The following is a 22180-nucleotide window of genomic DNA, read 5'->3' as shown; positions in this document are numbered from 1 at the left end:
ACTTTCACTCTTTTTTCACTCTTCAGTGAAAAGCCCTGTTAAAATTAGGGTTGCTACCTCTTTCTTGTTCCTGCAAAGCAGTCTTGGATATTTTGCTCTGTTCTATGCATTTTTCTGAGTTATCTCAAACAATGCAGGACATTATCCCATCTTCAGATCTATGCTCTGCTTGGTTCAGAAAGAGCCTTTTCCTTCACCAAGCCTTGTGATGTAGCCAATACACTTTTGCTGATGAAGAATGGACTGAACCTGAAAGATGAAACTAATTCCTTCTGCTAAGAAAATTAAGCTAGTGCTGTGCTGGGTTTTGGGTTTTCTTTTGATCTTTGTCTGTCCGTGCTGTCATCTGCTGCTCACTAATCTCATTCTCTTCTGATTTATTAAGACCTCTTCTATAGCTCCACCTTTTCTGTCAATGAAACCCTATGGTAACAAAGAGTTGAGAGGAAATTGAGGGTGGAAAGGGTTAATCAATCAGAAGGGGAAAAGAAAGATGATGTTCCAGCTATCTGAGAAAGCAAATAGTTCTCACAAAGTGTAGGAGCAATCATTCTTCTCTTGAAATTGGTAGAAGTTAGAAAAGACTGAGATCATTCTCTGGAAGATTACTTTAACAGACTGCTCTGTGTCCTGTGTGTGTGTTCAGTTTTGTGATGCAGCAGCTACTTTTCCTTTTCTTTCTCTTAAAAAAAAAAAAAATCATATCTCCTTGTGGTTTTGGCTGCTTTACAGATACAAATTTGAAAGTAAGTGATAATGGTACTTGATAGATTTTTCTAGTCTGTGAAGCCTAAAATAATGCTTTCACCCTTCAAATTTTTCTCTAATTTCGGTTGCGAGGTTTCTTGATTTCTGATTTAAAAAATAAAAATAAAAAATTTACCAGCAGTTCTCAGTGCTGTCTGAGTATGGCTAGTCCCTGCTGGATTTATTATTCTGGCTGCCAAATCCCTTGATGAATTCAAACTCTTAAATTGTTTACTGTAACCATTTTTCCCCCATACAAATGATGACTCTGGTGGCCATGAGATTTTGACAAACATAAATGCAGCAAGGTGAATTTTGTCATCAGAGAGTAGGAAGGTATAACTCAAACTGAATTACTGTTTAAGCTTTAAAACAAAAAATTGCAATACCTGTTCTACACTGAAGGTCTAGTAATTCCTTACTGTTCCACATAAGAAATAATATAGGAATGCATTATGTGAAGGCATGCATAAAATATGCAATAAATCTGCTCTGTGCATCTTTTATCACAGATTTAGGTTTAAAAAATGTCTCTTCATAAAATGGGAATGAATTTGGATGTTCTGCTGTATGTTGATTTCCTTATTTCATCATCTTTCATGTTGAGATGGCTACCTGTTAGTATTTTTCCTTTGATCATAGTTCTTGCCCTTAACTTTCACTGCTAGTACTCTTTGATAGTATTCAAATGCAAACAGCTATCCTAGTCTAAGAATCCACTGATCACAGTAGATTTGTGGTAGGATGCATCGAGGAAAGTCAGAGTGTGTCACATTCAGGAGCATAAGGTGCCAGAACAAATTTTTATGCTCATTCCACAAATTGAAAACAAATAGATGAATCTCATGTTACTAATTTTCTATTCACTCAGATTTGTGTATCAGCCTAATTTGTACTGTAGCAGGTAGCAGCATGCATTAAGTGAGGTTGTAATATTTTTTTTTTTGACTGAAACTGTGAAAATATGAATGCCAGATAGCTATTGTTGTGAAAATTGTCAGCACAAATGCAACAACTTCTCTTGGAAGGGTTGTTATACCAGCCCCTTTGTGTAACATGAAGCAAAAAAAAAAATATATATCAATTAAAATGAGGAAGTTGCTGTTATGTTTGTGATTAGGACAGACTTGGAATACTTCAACAAAATTGTAACGTTGACAAGCCAAACCATACACGGCACACTGATAAGGAACCCCAGCAACCAGTCCTGTGGTTCCTCACAATTCAATGGGTTGCTAACAGAGTTTTGTGTAACCTCAGATTTATTTAATAAACTAAAAAAAGTCCTATTTTACAACCAAGGAGAAATAATTTGACTTTATAGACGACATGGCATTCATTGACATGGAAGATGCTATATTTCCTTAGGGTCAGGACCTAGCGTTTCTGAATATACTGAGAGGGAAGAGAAAACATCCTGAGCTTGATTGCAAACAAGGCTTATAAAATAGTACAAGAAATGTTTTAGAATGATATTCTTAAAAAGCCTTATATTGAGGTATTTTGAGATAGGCTTGATATAAATGAATGTTTGTAAAACCTAATGAAAGTGATCAAGTCTCAATTATGTTGCAGAATTGCACTGTGATGCTGTATTTTAGCTCGTAAGTCTTTTTAATAGCACAAGTTGGAATTCTGTAAATTGGAATTCTGATCTATCTTGGTAAGGCAGAGTACTGAACTGTTGATGCTTTGAAGATGGTATTGGTACTAGTCAGGTGGCTGCATTTCAACAGTGGTGGGAAACATTCCTGTATGTAAATACTGTAAAGTGTTTTTGAGGGGAAAATGGCGCTATATAAATGTAAGACATTAAGTGCCTCTGAAATAATAAATCTAAAGATGAAATATGTTTAAGCTTTTTGTGTTTCTTGATGTATTTAGGATTTTTGTAACAATACAGAACATGTATTCAACAACTACTGAATTACTCACTGAGCTACTTGACTTGTGTTCAGCTTATAAAGGGTGTAATTCTGCCTGATATTCATCCAGGCATCAGCCAGACGATGCCATCCACTTGTAGGTTTAACAAAAATATGAACACAGTACTCAAAGATTTATAACTCAGTTGCTTTGTGTATATGTGCATTAATCTGTTCTAAATCTGCTCTGATTTTGACCTCTCTTTTTCTCTCCTACATCCTTTGTCCACTTCTTATCCCTCAGAATTTGCCTATGTTGGAAGGGTGTAGACTTGCGTAAGATTAACATAGAATCATAGAATCACAAGGTTGGAAACGACCTATAAGATCATCCAGTCCAACCATCTCATCACCATTGCCACCACTAGTACTAAACCATATCTCGCAGCACGTCATATGTGTGCTCATGTGGTAATTCTTTTGAATGCTCCCTGTTCCTTGTACTTTGAGGAAGTTATGTGCATTGTATTAGTTTTTGTTGTTGTTGTTGTGGTAGATATCTGACCCTATCAGTAAATCTATCATCCCCCTATCAGGATGCTTGAAACTGTGTAGTCTAAGAGTGATAGATTTACCTAAATGAATTGATAGCAGGGATGTTATCCTGTCATCAGTGCTTCTAACGCTAGCAGTTTTTTCTTAACTGAGACTAAGAATGTCCAACAAACTCATATATGTAAAGGATAGAGCTACCTTTGTAAGGAAGCCTCTCAAATTCAATTGAAAAATCAAGTGTTCAACTTAACTGAAGAGCTGAATGATGTTTTACATTATAGATGTGATATTTAATATTTTAATATTTTGAGCACTGTAAAGTTTGCTGCTTGTAGAATTTTGGCCTATCTGCTACCCAGTTCCTTAAAGTATTTTGTATGCATCAATACCAATTCTTCCTTATGTAAAGGGAAAATATTGATTTATGGAGCAGTGAAACTGAAACAACAGAGTTACTCTGGGAAGTGTTGGCAGTGTAAACTGCATCCTGGCCTGTAGATGTGTTGGAATGTTTCTTGCCTAAGAGGCACAGATGGTTTAGTAGGCACCTGGCTGATCAGCCCAAATGTAAAATTGAGCAGTGTTCAAGGGTGACTTGTACTATAAAGAAAATTGTGGAGGTATTGCCATTTTTTTAGCTGCATGCTGTATAGAAGTGATTAACTGGTGAGAATCAAAGCAGCAGTGTGGTTCTCTTTGTGGAACAGCACCATGATGCTTACTTGACAGGCATTTTAATCACGTCATAATTGGAACTGACAAATGAGTCACTACAACTTAGCAGAACTGGCAGTTTGAGCTACATGTTCCTTAAGCCAGAGGATTCTTCTGCGTAAATTCAGCACTAGAGTGAGAGAGAGAAAAAAGTCACTGAATTAATTGTCGTGGTTGTTCCTGGTTGTTTTTTTGTCTCCCTATAGGACTCAGCCCTCTGCAGACTCAATAGGTGCCACTGCATCCCTAATCTTTGGTATCATAAAATGACCCAGAAATGTGGAAAAAACATTAAGATGTCCTTCTATCAAGCTAGGAGATAAAAATCCATCATTAATGATTATATAGTGTTATCACAGATACTGTGAGATGTTTGTAGAAACTTCCACAGTAATGATCTCCTGAAATTCAACTGTGAAAAACAGTTGGAGATTGTTTCATTTTTTTTCCTGTAAAAGTTTTTCCAGTTTATCTTTGTCAAGAAGATAACTTCCTACAAGATCAAATTGCTGTTTACCAAGCTGCTGTATATTGTATAATGTATTTCTTCATTACCTTTCATCACCTGATTTATGCCAATTCCTTTCACAATCACGAAAAGAGTATAAACTTGTATAAACTATGATCTGCAGTTATTTGGAAAAGGGTAGGAGGCTGGTTGATTTTTCACCTCACAAGTTGTGGTTCCAGATTCTCACTCGTGTTATTGCTCAGAGTTTGCGAGGGAAAACTGAACAGGTAAGAAAATCTGAGATTTTATTTCTTAAGTGACACTTCAGGTGTTGATGTCTAAGGCATCTCTCCTTTGCAATAGACAGATTTGTATTGTTCCAAGTAGAACTCCAAAGCAGGTGGTGTTTTTTGACATACATCATCCATTCTGAAGTTGTCAACATGGAAGTTGCACACCTGGATTCTCATCAGTGCTTCCTGTCTGAAGTGACAGTAAGTACAAAAAGTAGAGAACTTTAAAGTAGAATGGTGCAGGAAGTAGCTTCATCTTATGCATATGCAAATTGGCTTTTTACCTTTGAAAGTATCTATTAACAATTGCTACAGATTAGTCTGCCTATTTTTCCTTGTGTGTTAGCTTATTATTGATGAATTAATGAGCATCTTTTTCCCTGTTGGGGAACAGACTGCCACTGTCACCATTCCAACCACCTGCAGTCAGATTTTATTGTAGTGCCTTAAACTCCACCTGAAAGATTAGAATCATTGCCCAGTAAAGGCTTCTACAACACGTATGCATTCTGAGAAAACTCCAAATCTTTCATATGCATTCAAATGTAAGACATGGTGGTTTTGTCTTCAAGCAGAATTACAGCCAAGCTAGTACAAAAGCAATTTATCTTTGTTAAAACCTTAGAAGAATATTGTCTTAAATGTTGCACAGTCATCTTTGAGCTGCTGCATCACTTTCTTTCCCTGTATGCAAAAGCAGAGCCAGACTATAAATAGTCTGGAAGCCCACAGACAGAAGCTATCTTAAGGGAATACTTAAAAAAGCATGATAAATTTGAAGATTAAATTGAAATCGTATGCCTAAATGTCCAATGCAATTCTGTGGGCGCTGGCTTTGGAAACTGAAGACACATTGCCAGTAATTCTATGAGGAGTGCAGCAGAGTAATAGTAATTATACAGTTGGCTTTATAAAATATGAGGCAAGGGGAACTTCTGTGAAATATGTCACTGCCAAACCAGCCCCAGCACTCACAGCGTCTTTAACTCTGGTTAGAAACTTCACTTTTGGTGTCCTTTGTTGAGTCTGTAGTATAAGACAGTGGCTTTTACTGGCAAGAGGAGCTGTTGTGCAATAGTGTCCAGCCCTGCTGCCTGTTTGCTTTTCCATAGACCAAGATTTCCCATCTGTCCTTCATTCTGGGAGACATGGCATCCACACATGATGCTGTACCAAAATAGAACTGGAAAAATGAGGTCAAAGCCAGTCTATGCAAAACCTAGACTGCTGAGACTACTTACTTGGGAACTCCACCTACATGACAGAGCAAATTTTCCGCACTAAAGTATCTTTAGAGTTTGGCACAAATCACGGCTAAAAGAAATCCTGATTATAACAAGTTCAGAGAATGCTGTTCTGGAAAAGCCACACTATATATGCAATTGAAGAGATGTTCCTCTACATAATCAAGTATGCCTTTTATTTTCTTAGATGTAAGCATTTATTGCTATCAGATACTAAAACTGCTTAATAGACTGAAAATCTGCTTTAATCTTTGTGAATCGTGATAAGCTGAGTAGTATGAAGATGCTTTTCAAAGTAAACCAGCCCTTTATTTACTTCAGCATGGTGTGCTGCTGTAGGAATGTCTCGGTATAAAAGCCACAGAGCTAAAAACAGCTGTGTCAGAAGCTGCTAATATGCCAGATGTCGTACTGCAGAATAGCCCTGCATACAGGGACCGATGAACGGAAGTGTTTGGGGAAACAGTGGTTAAGGAGAAGTGTGTGTTGAAGGCTTCTTAGAACTTCAATGCAATCTTACATATTGCAACAGAACTTCTCTGGAAAGCTAAGAACCACTGGCAGGTGCTTTTGTTTTTTTTTTTAATGTAACAAGGAATTGGGGACCAAAGTCAATTCTGCACATTGAAATTCTAGCCTTTCTAAACTCACAAATGCTAGGTAGATTATATGAAATCTAATTATAACTTTGTTAGGATAGTTGTGTTTATAACAGTCCTAAGAGTATTTTGGAAAGGCTGCTTGGATTTAATCCTTTGATGTTCACAAAAATCTTCATGATTAGGGTGTATCTGCAAACTTTCTTGCCCTTCTCTGAAGTGTTGGAATGTATCATATCAGCGGGATACAAAGTGCTTACATGGGTGCATTTCAGAGGCAGGTAGCTCCTGCGTACAGCCGTGTGTTTGTGTTCCTGAGCTTGTGGGTAAGTTATTGGTCCTCACGAGAGAAACTGCACAGACGAGCAGAGCAGCCTCTCACCTGAGACCTGTTCCTCTGGCAACTTCCTGTGCCTGTCACTGCCCTTGAAATGGGGGGAATTCCCCAAAAAAGTTTTTTTGGAGGTTGTTTGTGAAGCAAGCTTAGTAGAACTCAAGGCATGTGAAGCCCAAAATAGCCACTGTTACAAATCTAGTTGCATTCCAGCTGGTCTTTTCCTATTTGTGCCTTTTTTTTTTAAACTTGTCACCAGGCAGAGAACACGTTGTTCAGTGTATACTTGCACTGCAACGTAACCTGCATGGCTTTTACTGCACCATTTGTGCCCTGTGAGGTAGTAACACAGTTTTCAGTGCTCCTAAAAGATCACGGCTTCTCAGGGGATCTCAACCCATTCCGTAATAGTTTAAAGGACAGCGACAGGAATCTGTTCTGTGTTTCAGGTATCTTGAAAGCCTGGTAAGAGATTTAATGCTGTGTGAATATCTTTTGATAGAATCATGAAGGTTGGAAAAGATCTCTAAGATCCACCTACTGCCAATATTGCTCACTAAACCATGACCTTAATACTACATCTACCTTTCCTCAAACACCTCCAGGGATAGTGATTCCACCACCTCCTTATGCAGGCTGTTTCAGTGCCTCGCCACTCTTTTGGAAAAGAAGTTTTTCTTAATATCCAACCTCCCCTGGTGCAACTCGGAGCTATTCCCTCTTGTCCTATCGCTAATTATGTTAGAGAATAGGCTGACCCCCACCTTGCCACAACCTCCTCCTTTCAGATATTTCTAGAGGGCTCTGAGGTCTCTTCTGAGCCACCTCTTTTCCAGACTGAATGATCTCAGTTCCCTCAGCCTCTCCTCATAAATCTTGTGCTCCAGAACCTTCACCAGCTTTGTTGCCTTACACTATGATACTGAACCACTGAGTTTTCTGAGAATAAAGGAGTTTGGATTTGTGCAGATTTTAATACTGTTAAGCAAAGGGTAAATAAGTACTTGGTGGTGGTGGCCTTGTCTTCAACAGTGCTAGAAAGCTGGACAAGATATGTTATAACCTGAAGTCCTTGGTGAAGCTTGCAGAGTGAAATACAGATTACATGGAGGAATTCAGGAGGTATCCAGGGAGAGAACTCTTACATTTCCCACTGGGTCTCATTGAGCTGTTCAATTTATCCATTGCTCCTCAATAGTAGGAAAGAGAAGATCTAATAAATTTAATATGACCTTTTCCTTCCAGTTTTGGTGAAATCTGGATTTAAACTGAGGGTTGGCATGCTGGTCGTTTAAGAAAAATTAGATTGATAGTAACATAGTGGTTATGCCTCTTTTTTGCCACTTGAGGTCATCCTTTCTTAGTTCTAAGTAGCCTGGAATGTAGTACTGAATGTTCATTGCAGGATTAGCATTGTAGAGATGGCTCCTGGAGTATAAATCGCTTATACAGTGCTGCTATTGTAATCTCACACTATGAAAAGTAAACAAGATGTGTTTATGCTTCTACTCCGATAGAGATAGCTGAAGCAGAGACATATGATGATAGGGTTGCATCTTTGATTTATGGAAGAATATTGATATTTTATGAATAAAGTGGAAACATGGAATATGAGACTATAATCTCTGTGAAGATATGTTTTGGACATGAATGGTAAAGTACAAATGCAGCAGAAGGGAAATATGTTAATCAAGAATATACTCTTTTAATTAAGCTTAAAGATACCACCTTTTTTGGCAGAAGTAATGACTGTTTATTGGAGTAGGCTTTAAAATCTCCCTTGTCATTTTGTCTTTTATTACATTCAATTTTTAATTTAGCCTTAGGAGCACTGAAGGGCAAACTAAAAATGTGATCATACTGGGAGAACATCTATTCAGAGGATGGAGATTTTTAATTAAACTGCTCTTTTGATGAAAGAGTTTTGTGATTATAATAATGTCAGGGTACTTTGCTTTTTAAATATGACCTGAAGTAAGAGGGTAGGAAATGTGAAAAGGGAAAGAAAAAGGTGGTGTTGAGACTTACTGGAACTGCGAATATTCTTCAAGTTCAGATTATTGACTTCATTGTTAATTAAGAAGTCACTAGAAGTGTTACTTTTTAATGGTAAGTAAGTGCACTGAGACACTCAAAACAACATTAGGAAATGCTCTGGAAGTTTCTGATTTGATTATGGTGAGCAAGGGAAGTTGTAGAGAGTGAAAAATGTTGCTATGGTATTAATATATTCCTGATTGGTGATTAAGGAATATATATTTATTCAGATGCTATATTTTCATATGAGATCCTAATGAAATGGTGAGTGCATCTCTGGGGAAGAAGTAGTCATGGAAATGAACAGAGGATGGATGGGTAGGTGGAATGGAAACATCAGCAGTGGAATTTGGGGAAGTAAGGAGCAGAAGGTTTCTGAGCTGCTTATAGGAACAGAAAATTGAACACAAATGAAGTTCCATAATATGGAGCACAATTTTCTACAGAGGAAAAGATGTAATACCTGCAGCTGGATATCCAAGATAGCACCTGGCTGTACGAACCCTGGGGGCAGTCAATACGATTCTTTTTTCTTTCTTTCTCCCGAATATGGGCAGATTTTACTGAAAGAAATTGACCCTGTGGCAATTTTTTCTAAGAAATCGACTAATTCATTTACAGTTACCTGCTGAATGGCAGGAGGAGATGCAGGTGTTCCTCTGGGCCCTTTTGGAAGATACTGAAATGAACTATTTGGGTTGATTTTAGAGCTCGTGCCAGAAGAAGCAGGAGAATCTAACTGGCAGGAGCATTTCCCATCATAGGGTAGAAGGAAAAACAGTTTTGCAGTGCATCTGTCCTGTTCATTAAATCCTGAGCTTTTTTAAGTGGCCTGCTGTGTAACACTGGAGAGCACCTACAGCAGTACATAAGGAAGGGACGCCTTTCTGTCAAGGTTCTCTGTGTTAAGGATGTGAATGTGCTACGCAGGAGAGCAGAATGGTGTGGTAACACCAGACTGAATGGTTTGGGAAAGATCTTCAGATGACTAGTGCCTGTTTCTGCCCTGTCTAGCAGATTGTTCTTTGTGTTTGAGAAAGGAGTTAAAACACGCAGAAACCCACCAACAAAGCTCCAGCACAGGACTTTTCTCTCCTAGAGTGACAAACCTAGGCTATAGGAAGCTCTCTTATTGTAGCAGCTAACCACTGAGGAACTGCAAACTGATCAACTGACTCTTGTTTGGTCCTCTTAACAGCCCACTTGTTCCTGTGTATTATGAATTTCTAAAATTGTGCAGCAATCAGTACTAACTTGGAAAATAAGAGGGGAGTATTTCATAGCTGTTTTGTCCTAACTCAATGCAGAAACTTTGTCCTGCCACATGAACAGTGATCCAAGTTAAGCTTATAATCGTGTTCTTATTGTTTTGTGCCTCTCAGCAGCACCCTTCTCACACTGAAAAGCTGAGTCTGCTAGGAATAGATTGGCTAAGCTGTCTGCAGCCATATCTAAGTCATGTAAAGCTGTTCATTTGAAGTAATGGCAGTCATTTTATCGCCCACAGTGATCTTAGGGCTGGCAGAAAGCTAGCATCACATCAGCCTGTATTTCTTGTGTGAAGAAAAATTTGAATTTAAAGCAATATTATAAAATGATAGTGGCTTCTTACAGTATACCATGCTACATGTTCATTTGTACAAGTGTTATGTCAAGAAAGTGTGTTTCTCCTCTCGAAAGTTGGAGGCAAAGCAGAAGATGGGGAATTAGGAGTATGAGTATAATCCACGTGAAGGCAGAAATGTGCTTGTAAGATAGGCCAGGAAACTATAGTATGTAGGAAAAGCCTTCTCACATCAATTCCCTGCCTGGCTGGCCCTGTCCAATATTTGTAGAGCACTGAAGCTGGCCCTATGTGTGTGCCCTAGATATGATCTAGTATTTCTTCCTAATGACAATACTGAGAAAGTTAAACCTCTGCATTGGAACAGTTTGCATGGGCTGTGTGCACTGATCCACTGAGCTTTGCGGGAGAGGTGGGGGAAGGAAAAAGCCCCATTCTCAAATGTCTTCACAAACGGCCAGAAAACTTCAGAAATGGAATCTGTAGGCCTCGTGACTCTGGTTGCTGAGCATTGCTGAGGCTATGAAGTACTGCAGCTAGGGAGCAGAAATGCCATGGGTTTCCAAAACTTGTGCAGCAGTGGGCCGTTCTTACACCATTTAAGGCAGTTTGTAATCTGTGGGTGTTCTTTCTTTCTTTTAATAAAAACCACCTTTATACTGAAAGCAAATGAAAAATCTAGCTAATGAACCATAATTTATAACACTGTTCTATGTAGATAATTGAATGCATGGTATGGTTTAAAAAACACTACGCTGTTTCCTGTGGGCTTTTGTTTTCCTATGAACTTTTGCCTTTCCTGAGCTCTACTCTGAATGAAACTAATGAAGTGGAACAGGGGAGTAATGATGACAACTTTGGAATGCTTTTAAGTTTACACCCACACACTCTCATGCTTCTGATTGCTGGTTTAAGATTCTTTTTCCAAAGAAGGTTTATGCAGAAAATGTTATTAGAAAATGTTAAATAAATTAAGCATTTATTGCTCAATATTGAGTAAAAAGTTTTTTTTCTCTCCTTGTAAATAACAGAATTCAAGAACAAACCAAATATCTGTTAACTACTCAGGCATTACCACAGGACTCATAATCCATATGAAGGATTGTATTTCTGTGTGGTAAGAATAACAAATAGCAAATGCCATCTGTAGAAGTTGATAGGCTGGGATAATCGTTTGTTATCGGTTCTCATAAAGGCAGTTGGTATCCTCTTCAAAGACACAAACACAGCCTTGAGGTATACGGCCCATTTGTGTAAACTGCTTGATGCTTTTTTTTTTTCCCCTTTCTGCTTTGGTTATCCCCACTGTTACAGCAGCAAGAGACAGAACGTTGCAGCAGCTATCAGCTTTGGGCCATGCCCCATACTGCCTTGAGTGTACGCTAGTATCAAAAGAGGTGCAGGTATCAGTGTGGGGATCCCTAAGCAAACATCCAGATGGGCGTCCAATATACTTTCCATTAGATTAAGAAGCTGATCCTGAATAATCACTTCACCAAACAGAAAGCTGAATAGCAACTTGGGACTCTTCAAAACCTATCGTTAGTTCATGAAGTATGGCTTCTCATGCTTTTGTCCTTGCAGGTAGTAGGTGCCCTGCTGGTTTATTCCATATGGTCTTGGTTAGATTTCTGAAACTTGTCTAAACTTCAATTGCAAGATAAGTTTCCTAAACATATTTTTAACTTGAGTTCCAGAATGAATATTGTACTCCATTAAAAAAAAAAAAAAAAAAAAAGACAAAGTCTTGTTTTCCCAGTCACCTTTATTTCACTAGAAAAGTATAAATTACTATAAATACAGGTATCACCAGTATAAAAATTAGATTGTCATCTATAAAATAAATATTAAAACAGTCATAGCAAAAGGTACCTCTGAATCCCACCACCAAGATTATTTGAATCTATAGTACATAAACTATTGATTTACCATTTATTTTGAATAAAGTTCAAAATGCAGTAACTACTGCTACTTACTCAGTGTTTGCCTGAAGTGAGTTACTAGTCCCTCAAACTGTGAAGTGTTTACCCTAACACTTACTTGGGACCAACAGGCTACCATGTCTGTGGAACTGTAGGTGTAGTGTAATCCAGATATGCTTCCCATATGGTTAGCAGCTATCTAGTGCAAGAGCATTAATTAGTGGTCACCAATACACTTAATTTGTTTGCTTAGCACTGATTGGGTACACCCAAAGATAAACAAACCAAGATAGTTTTATCCAAGAAGTGCAGAAATAGCTTCTTCGTACCATCTGAACTAACAGATCATTTCACCAGTTAATAATATCATAAGAAAGTCAGATAAGTAGAGGTTTTGTTTCATAGAAACAGAAAAATGGTCCTTTTCATTAGCAAAGGACATATTTTTCAAATGCAGTGTTTCTTCCCCTCATGAGTACCGTAAGACTGCTGGCTCAGTGAATCTTATACTTTCGGAGTGCTTGGCCAAATCAGAGATTCATTTGATTCTAGCTGAGAAAAATGCGTGAGTAGGGTAATCATCTTGTCATCGGTCACCACAATATTCTTCCAGCCTCAGACACTGGAGACAGGGCCTTCCTGATATCTGTGGCTTTTTTCTTTTTTAGTCTGTCACTGTCTAATGGATCTTTGAGTCCACCAAAAGTTTTAGCTTCAAATTTCCTGTACCAGAGAGAGGCTAACGGCTCCATCTTTTTTTCTGCCTTTGTATCTTCCACGAGTATCCACAATAGTTTTTCCTTAGACACCATTAAGTGGTTCTTTTTCTCGTGCAGTTTTTGCTTTCTTGCGTTTGCACAGGATCACTGCTAGGATAATGGCGAGAGCAATGACTGCAATTGCCACCACTGCTATGATGATAAAGACTTCTGCTCCGTATTCTGTAGAGTTGGGGAAAAAAATCCAAGGTTCAGTTATCAGAGATGACGTCACACTGCTATCAATTCTTACACTGAACTAAAAAATGCTTTCTGTATTTCATGGTACCATGGAAGTAGAATGATTATCCCAATGTGCACTGAATTTGTTTTAAAATGAATTTTTTGAACTGAGGTAAAGCTTTATTTCATGTGGTTCACAGTAGGTTTTAATCTAGACAGAACAACAAAATACCAAGTGTAGGTCAAATCATTCCTTCAGTCTCTGCATTATCTTTGTGAAACTAAGTTCGTGTGGGTATTTTTTTTCTAGGTTAAAAGCTAGAAAGTACCAATAAAAAAGATCCTTATTTAAATTGTAACATAGAATTTAACTATTTTGATATATGAAAGTGTATACTCTAGATAATAAAGTTAATTAGAAAGCAAACTTCGTAAGAGGTTCTCTACTTAATGTCCTAGTTGCTTCATCTAATAGAGAGGAAACAAGCATGACAGTACTGTGATATTATTTAATAAATGTTCAATACTTTGTACTGAAAAAAGTGTTATTCAGGCTGGAATAAAACTGGCTGATTCACAGTGTGCTCACATATTTAAGAGAAGTCAGTCTGTCAGCTAATATGGCAGTGTAACACTAAAAGAAAGTCTTAGTTTCATCATCTGCTTTTGAGATAATACATTTCAGTTCAAACTACAAATCAGTGGAAATGCTTGTCAGTCAGATTTCCAGCACTCCTATGCTTTAGAGATAATCAACCACTTGCACTTGCTATGGGATCATTTGTATGGGGAGGATCTGAGGGAAACAGTGAGGGGAAAAAAACCCAACCACACAAAAAGCCAAACAACAAAAAAAACAAAGCCGAAATGTAATGCTAGACCTGAAACCCTCGTGACCAGGCAACAGCTCAGACGATTTAAAACTGAATCAAGCAGTTTAGCAAAACCCTACAGCCAATTCCAGCCAGCTAAAGAAGTAGCTACGTAAGTTCATTTCTTAACTTAGGTGTCACACTTCATAGAGTTATAAAATATATTCAAAATTGAAGTGTCTTTCTGTTGGAATGCAGAAGGCAGAACAACACTCTTCAGTAGATACATACCATCTAAAGCAGTTCTTTCTACAGTGGTACAAAGCACCATGCTTTCTTGACCATTACGATTTTCTCTGCGAGAGGGAATGATTCCCTGGATGTAGAAGCAGTAGTTATTTTTGTTGTCAATGCTTATATCAAACGTATGGCTTTTTGTTGTTGCATCTTTCTGTAAAGAAAAAAACATTTCTCATTTCAGGTGCTCTGCGAAAATGGCCGTGCTTTCAAGGTAGCAGAAAAATTGTATAGCTGTTATATATCTACAGGATATGCAGAAAAGCAGAGTAAGGCCTTACCTTTCCAGAACTTTGATCTTTCCAGTAATAGAGTTTGTATTCCAGGTCATGTTTGAAAATATCTCGAACACTTTGAAAGCTTCCGTTAGGAAACATATATGGTGTAAGTGGATCTTGAAACACAACGTTCAGTTTGGAATCTTCTTGTGTGTGGTTTTGGATCTTTGGTTTTCCAATAATGGCTAAAAAAGCATTTTTTGAATTAAAACACTGGCATCACCTTTTTTCCCCACTCTTGGCTATTCTGTACTTCTACCGTTTTCTACGTAATATGCTCTTTTCCTCACTTTACTCCCTTCCCTTCTCAAACAGAAGAGTTTACTCAGCCAAGGCAGCACAGGATTATTAACAAGTGTCTGTATCTAGTACACAATGTTAATAAAGTGGTGTACAATGCAGTAAGAAACAAGTAGTGACTAAAATCTTACACACTGCTCTGCAATAAGGAGAGAAAGCTTTATGCCTGAATGTCACCTTCTAAAATATCCATAGAATCTACAGGAGAAAGCTTTAGGTCAAATCCAAACCTTGTTTAAGTCAACGGAAATCATCTTGAAAGGAAGCTAATGAAAAGATTTAATTGGGAATTCTACTTACTCTGATTATAAGGTGTGAATTTTTCAGAGCTCGCAAAAAGTGGTTCTTCAAAGTTATCCTCCACCAAGGATTTTACAGATAATACATGTGCTGTATAGGTCTCCTTTACATTCCGCAGTGCATCAGTAACATCACACTCTGTTTCTGTAGTCATTATGCATTTTTTTTTTGGTATCAGATGTCTCCCTGAAAAGAGTAAGAAAGAAGCGTCAACACTTCCCAAGAAGACTCTCTCAAGCTATTTATACATGTTAAAAACATTTTTTCCATTCAAACTGTACAGACTTCCCTCAGTCAGTGGAATGGCCTTGCAGTATAGTAGGCTGGGAAGCAGAAGGGAAAAAAAAACCCACAAAAACAAACCACAGTTCTGCATAGGTATATTTCACAACACATTGTAGAAACAAGTGAAGAAAAACCATGAGCCACAGTAATTATGGAAAGATGCCTTTTGAGGTTTTCCTTCAGTTGATTTATGAAAACAAAACAAAAAAAAAACAGGTATAGAAAACACATTGAAAATGTTATCCCTGTTCACAGATGTGTCTAAACATCATTGCCTAAAAAACGAGTTGTCCTGGGAAGCTCTGCTGCCATGTACAGTAATTGCTTAATGTAACAGTGCCTGCTCATTTGTGTCCCTTGTGTTTGCATTTATGCAGGCACAAATGTCACTAAGAACAAAACATTAGCAGCAATTTTATTTGCAGTATTACATTACAGAAGCAAGAAAAAATATTGTAAGAAACACTACCTCTATGAATTTCTCTCGATTCTAAAGAATAGAGGATTTACTTGAGAAATAATGAATAAGCCATAAGGAAAAAAAGTTTTAATGGCTGCTTTGCATCCTAACAATGCTTTGAAAAAGGACAAAAGAGATCTGATCTTGGTGATCAAACAAATGTACATGAAAGAGAAAGAAAACATTTTAGTGCAAGTCGTCTATAGGAACATCTTGTCTGAAGAAGTTCCTCCATATCAGAACTATACCTGATTCTATGCTAAACCTTGGGCAAACAGACTTCAATATTTCGTAAGCAAAATAAACTCCAGATTCATAAAACATTTCAACTTGCACGGTGCTAGATAAGGTTCTGTGTCCCGCACTTGTCTCTTTGTAAGACTGAACTCTTAAGCTAGGTTGTGCTACTCTGCTAACAGCATGCTTTTAAGCCTATTCATTTAATTGCTCCCTTAGCCTAAAGAATAAAAGAGCACATTAGACCATCACGTTGGTATTTCATCCATTAGTCATGAGACTGCTCTCATTTCTAGGCAACTTTTATACACAGAAGAGACTACAGCACCACATCTTCATTACAAGTGGAAGAGTTGATACTCCCTTCAGGGTATGTTCATTAATGATCTATGAATTAATACGAGAGCTAAGAATGGCACAGATTTATGGCTGAACTTCACTGAAGTTTCTGTGCAGCACAGGTGTCAGACACTTCACACAGGCTAATCGTTTTTATGGCTGTAGTATTTCATAGTTTCTATAAAACTTGATGACAGAGGAAGTCTTGACAGAGCTAGATGAACAAAGGTAATTTTCAGAATTACCAAGCAAGACTAAACATACGTTATGGTGAATCACTGATTAGAAAATTCACATTTATCAGACACCTCCTGAGACTAAAGAACAAAGACTGAGTTCAGACATAAAAAGGTGAATGTGTCTAATATATGGCACGTCAGATCAGACGTCAGCTTCTTCCAGTACGCTGGCACACGTCTCTAGTATAGCTGGAACCACACCTCACCCCAGGACTGAAATACCAATCTAAAGCTCAGCTTCCCATTTCCGAAGTGGGCAAAGCCAGAAACCTGAAGCAGGTATTGCTACGGTCAGACATAAAGAAGTGCTAGCAGTTGGGTTGTCAATTTCCTTAGAAGTGAGCTCTTTTCATGTTAAATTCTGTCTCAGAAATAACCAAACACTCCAGACCCATCTCCCTCAACTGCCATTGATGTACACACCTCCATGTCACTTACCCATGTATTTCCACGGTGTAGAAGTAACCCGATGGTTTTGGTTGCCATTTTAGTATGGTTTTAAAATTGACTGAAGACCAAGTTATATTAACTGCTGTTGGTAGTTCTGGGTTGCCTTTAAAAAGAGAAAAGAGTGCCATTAGCCACGTTACACGTAACTGCTGGCTGCCTGCACTCACTGTTTAGGTAAAGGCAGCACTGCTGCTAATCACTACTTAGGGGAGTTATTTCAGGCGGAGAGGCCCAGTCCTGCCCTTTGGGCTCACGCTGTCTCACCGAAGGAATGTGCCCTGGCAGAAGTGAGAAACATGAGAAGAAAATTATTTTCTTTCACTGTTGTTCTAACTCCGAGCTTGCTGAGGTAACTCCAGATGAGTCCTCACTTTAGTTTTCGATTCAACACCCCTTAAGAACTTAGAGATCTTGAAGACCCTTATGAGAATGTCCAAATCCCAAACAGAAGACCCTCACGTGAGAGTGTCCGAACCCCAAACAACAGCAGTGCGGTTCACAGTCCCTTGCTGTCTCTAATGCAGAAGGCATCAATCTCGGTTCCCCTTCGATTTATTTTGGGAAGATAAACTATTCAGAACTATTCAGAACGCTGTGCTGCCTTGAGCACGTACATCTGGGGGCCTGCCCGGGCCGAGGGGACACTTCGGGGAACTGCCCCGGAGGGAAGCGCGGTGGAAAACCCCGCACGGCGGGGCGAGTCGCGACCCCCGCGACCTCCGGGAAGCCAGCGCTGCGCTAATCCATACCCCGTTGCTTCCTAAATGTGGCCTCCTTTGCCGCTCCGATTAGCTCAGACCTGGCGACAAGGGAAACGAATCTCGCCTCTCGCTCCCGGTGCCGCCGGGAAGCCCCGCAGCTCCCCGGCTGCGGACATCAGGACGCCCGTGGAAACAAACCGCCCGAGGCGCACGAGCGCTCCGCCAGCAGCGCTGAACGACGGGTCCGCCGCTGCCCCCCTCCCCAACGGCCACGCGCGAAGTTTCTGGCGGAAAGCAAAGGCCGCCGCGCGTGGCCGCGGTCCCTCGGGGCCGCCCTGTCACGGGAGCTGAGCCCGCGCCCACCCCCCCACCTCAGCCCGCCGCTCCCCTCCCGCCATCACCCACCGGCGGCGGCGGCCAGGCGGCACAGCAGCGCGCTCAGCAGCACGGCTCGCGCTCCGGCGGAGGTACGCGGCATCCTCGGAAAGCGGCTCGGCGACGTCGCGACGGGGATAAGCGCGGTGAGCTGCGGCCGGGACGGTCCTTATGTCTGGGAAAGAGGCGGAGACTCCGCGGGCGGTGCGAGCGGCGGAGCCGGGTCCCGCGCGGGGTCAGGGAGGACGGGAGAGGGGCTGTCCTTCAGCGTTCCGGCATCGCAAGGTTGCGCAAGGCGGGACGGGGGTCTGCGAAGGGACGGCCCGCCGCGGGAAGGGGCCCGAGAGAAGGGGCGGCTTCGTGCCCAGAGCCACCTGGCGCCGTGCTGCTGCGCGTCCCCGTGCCCGCGCGCCAAGCCCGGCTCCCGTCCGCTGGCCGCAAGGTGGGATGCTGGTGGGGCCGGGCGGTGCTCCCGCCGAGCTGGGCCGGCTGGCTCAGGTCTGCACCTTCTGCTGCGCCAAACGTCTGGCCGACCTCCGCTCAGCACGCAGAACACGACTGTTGGGCTCGCTCCTGTCAGGATAGACAAAAAATAACCCCCCCCAAAAAAGCCCCAGACACTGGGGATTTGTACCTCAGCTTCCCTGTAAACCAGACACCAGACGGACGCTTTTCCTACAAAGCTGTTGGGAAGATATGTCATTTTCACAGGTAGGAAGGTATCTTGGACAGGTTTGCTGAATGCTTCGTCAGTGCCGCAGGCTCTGTGCCCCCCGCGTGGCCCGTACTCATTGATCGCCGCAGTGCTGCTTCGCCAGGCGATCAACCCAAGTTTTGGGGCCTGGGGTCTGCTTTCATCTAATGCTCGAGCTCTAGAGGGAGCTGTGTTCGCATTCAGCTCGGGATACTTCTGCTGGGAAACAGGCGGTGTGAGAGAACCTTGTACGGATATAAAGGGGATAGGTGCATTTTGCAGTGTTATGCTGACATTCCTTTTTGAACTGATGATGGTTTTTACAAGGTCTTACACTTGGAAAATATGTGTATGAGAAGACTAATAGGGAAGTTGCATATTTAATTGCCTTTAATTTTCCTGTTTGGTGTACACTTAGATACAAGCAATCAGTTCTGTTTCATAATGTAAAATAAACACATATGGATCCAGATACAGTGGCAATTTCAACCAAAGTCTCCATCATATCGAGTGTTTCAAGGTGTGCCCGAATCCTGGATTTTTTAAATTATCAGCATTCCTTCACTGAATCCCTTCTGATTTTCCTGCCTTGTTTTTATCAAGTTTCATCACTGTCTCTCTGCAGCTATATGTCAACATTACCTCAGCGAAAAAGCATGCTTTCAGCTTTGTGCAGAATCCTGATCTTGTGTGACTAGAATTTCAAGGATGTCACCTGGTAAAATCATAGCTGATTTCCAAAGGACATTACAAAGAGCTATAGGACCTATTTATCTAAAAAATGAACAAGGTGTTTCTATCAAACCTTAAATCACTTTTAAGCTCTGTTTCCACTTAGATGTCCTTGCATTTCAGTTACAAAAGAGGGGAAGTGGGCCAGCTGTGATATGGAGATAATCTCAACATCCCATCTTTGCTCCCATTTCCTCTGTCATGATTCTTGTACCAGAGAGGGGTGAGGAACCTTCCAGGCTGTCTGGAATAACCACCTTGACCAGTGTGACCTTATTCCAGCAGCATTTCCAGCTGCTCAGCAATGCGAGGCTTTTAGCTGCGCTGTTGGGTGCTGTGACATGAGGGAAGGAGGTGGCCATTTGCAGCAGGCCCAAACAGAAGAGTGTGTGTGGATCAACAGGGGTGATGGGCTAACTTTGCCAAGCTAGCTGTGCTGAGGGAAGGAAGTTGAAGGGAAAATTTGATAGCTGGGTGTGGGGGAGCAGTGTGGCTAGGTGATGTTCATGAGAGAAGGGGATGACAGACATGGGAGAAGCACTGAAGCGGAGAAAAGCTGCTGCTGCTGCCTCTGCTCTCTTCTTTCTCCCATCAAGCCACGAAGCAGATCTGACTGAAGGATAAGAACGGCTGTGCTGCCCAACTCCAGGAGCCAAACTGGGAAGCGAGAGGAAGCTGGTGCTGCCTGACAGGGCTGGTGTCACTGGGCTCCCAGGCTGCTGTGCGGTTGGCCACTGGTTGGTGGCACTCTGGGTCATATTTCCTGGTCACATGAACAGTATTTCAACAGCATGTTTAAGACATAAAATTCCCCACTTACTTTGACAATATGTTGCTACATGCAGGCAAGCATTATGCTGACTTAGTTCTCTGGAAATTTCCCTCAGCATTTAGGATTTGGCTCCCATATCGGAATGTCAAAATGTAATCATCTACTGTGTATATCTCTATAACTGATATAGTCATCCTCTGCTCGTCTTACAATTAGCAGAGAAAAATATCTCCCCTAAAGTGAAATCCATATTTTCCTAGTGCAGACATCTAAAGGAAGTCAGACGAATCCGTTAAATATTGAAAAAAATTATTGGATAATGGCAGGATCTCAGTGTGACTTTATTGAATGTGCGGGAATCATGCAATAGCAAGAGACTGGCTCCCTCAGTGTAGGGAGATGACTGTTTCCACTCTGCGTCCCTCTGGTGAGCTTAGTGGAATTCATTATTGGGAAAGTTTGCCAGATTAGGAACAGACCTTGCAGATTTTCATTCTTTGATATCATGGAAGCAAACCACACATTGATTATAGGAAAGTTGAGAAGAAAAGGGGAACTAAGTCTATGAAACTTCTGGTTTTGGGAAAGACATGTATGTATTTAAATCTGTAATATAATGTACCAGATCTCCAAACTGGTTAGCTTTAGAGATAGCTAATACCTTATTGCTTAGCAAAGCAAATTCAGCATCATATGTTTTCTGTACTATCATAAATCATTTGCTTTATATGACATCCATAACAGATCAGTTTCCCTATGCTGATAGTTTCCCAACATTCTAAATAATGTTTTGTAATACTTACTAATGTTTTGAAATTTTGTAGTGCTACAGAACATTCATCATTCCATGCTGACATAAAAGTCAGCAATGTTGGCATGCCCAACAGTGAAAAATTCACCTATGTATGATTCAAAATCCCTCAGAGCTTTTCCCAAATTGGAATTGCTCCTAATAATTGTTCCTTTTGGTTGACTTTTAAGGCCTTTCTTTAACGTGTCTCAGTGACTCAAATTACTGGGTAATGAATTTACATAAGCAATTAATTATATTTAATTAGATAAAACAGAAGCTTAGGTAGAAATCTCCGATATGGTATTTCTTCTGCAAGTATCTTAATGTTCGTCCCACAGATCTGTCCTATCAAATACAGTACTAGAAAGGCATACACAGCACAGTTCTTTGTTCTTTCAATCTTTTCCAATTCCAATCAAGATTCTAAAGAGCAAAGACCATTCAAAATCTTGAAATGACAGTAAGTTTACATCAACATTTTCTGCCTGTGCATGTCAGTGTCTCAAACTTATCAATAACTTATTTTATTATTGTGGGTTGCTTTACAACTATTTTGTACATAGGGAGGAAACTGTATTTACCCAACTTTTCTCTGGGTATGCTGAAAGTCTGTGGTGAAGTCAGGAAGGTACGATATCATGACTTTATACCATTTTCTGTTTTGTGACATTATCACAGGATTATGTTTTCCTTTTTTTTTAAGCAAAGAAAAATTCATCTCTATTAGAAGTCTCCAGTGAAGATAAAGGAAACACAGAAAATTGAATTCAATCTTTAGATACTTCACATATGTCTGTAAGTTGAGTATCTGATCTGTGAGAATGTTCTGCACCAAGCTGTGGGGTGATTA

The 22180-nt window shown here is 40.2% G+C and overlaps 1 protein-coding gene across 1 annotated transcript; it reads right to left on the bottom strand.

The window, feature by feature from the left end:
• Positions 1-12150: 12150 nt before the first annotated feature.
• On the bottom strand, positions 12151-18457 carry F3 (coagulation factor III, tissue factor). The gene is made up of 6 exons (XM_042874190.1): positions 18370-18457; positions 17252-17366; positions 15254-15435; positions 14657-14838; positions 14370-14529; positions 12151-13266 (listed from the first exon to the last, which is right to left on the bottom strand). The coding sequence occupies exons 1-6, from the start codon at positions 18440-18442 to the stop codon at positions 13127-13129; spliced, it is 852 nt and encodes a 283-aa protein (XP_042730124.1). The 5' UTR covers positions 18443-18457; the 3' UTR covers positions 12151-13126.
• Between the last annotated feature and the right edge of the window lie 3723 nt (positions 18458-22180).

This window comes from Lagopus leucura, unplaced genomic scaffold, assembly GCF_019238085.1.
Source record: "Lagopus leucura isolate 7727_CA_CO unplaced genomic scaffold, USGS_WTPT01 Super-Scaffold_100009, whole genome shotgun sequence".
Taxonomy (NCBI): Eukaryota; Metazoa; Chordata; class Aves; order Galliformes; family Phasianidae; genus Lagopus; species Lagopus leucura.
The sequence above is the reverse complement of the archived record's forward strand: the minus strand, read 5'-3'. Positions and strand labels throughout refer to the sequence as shown.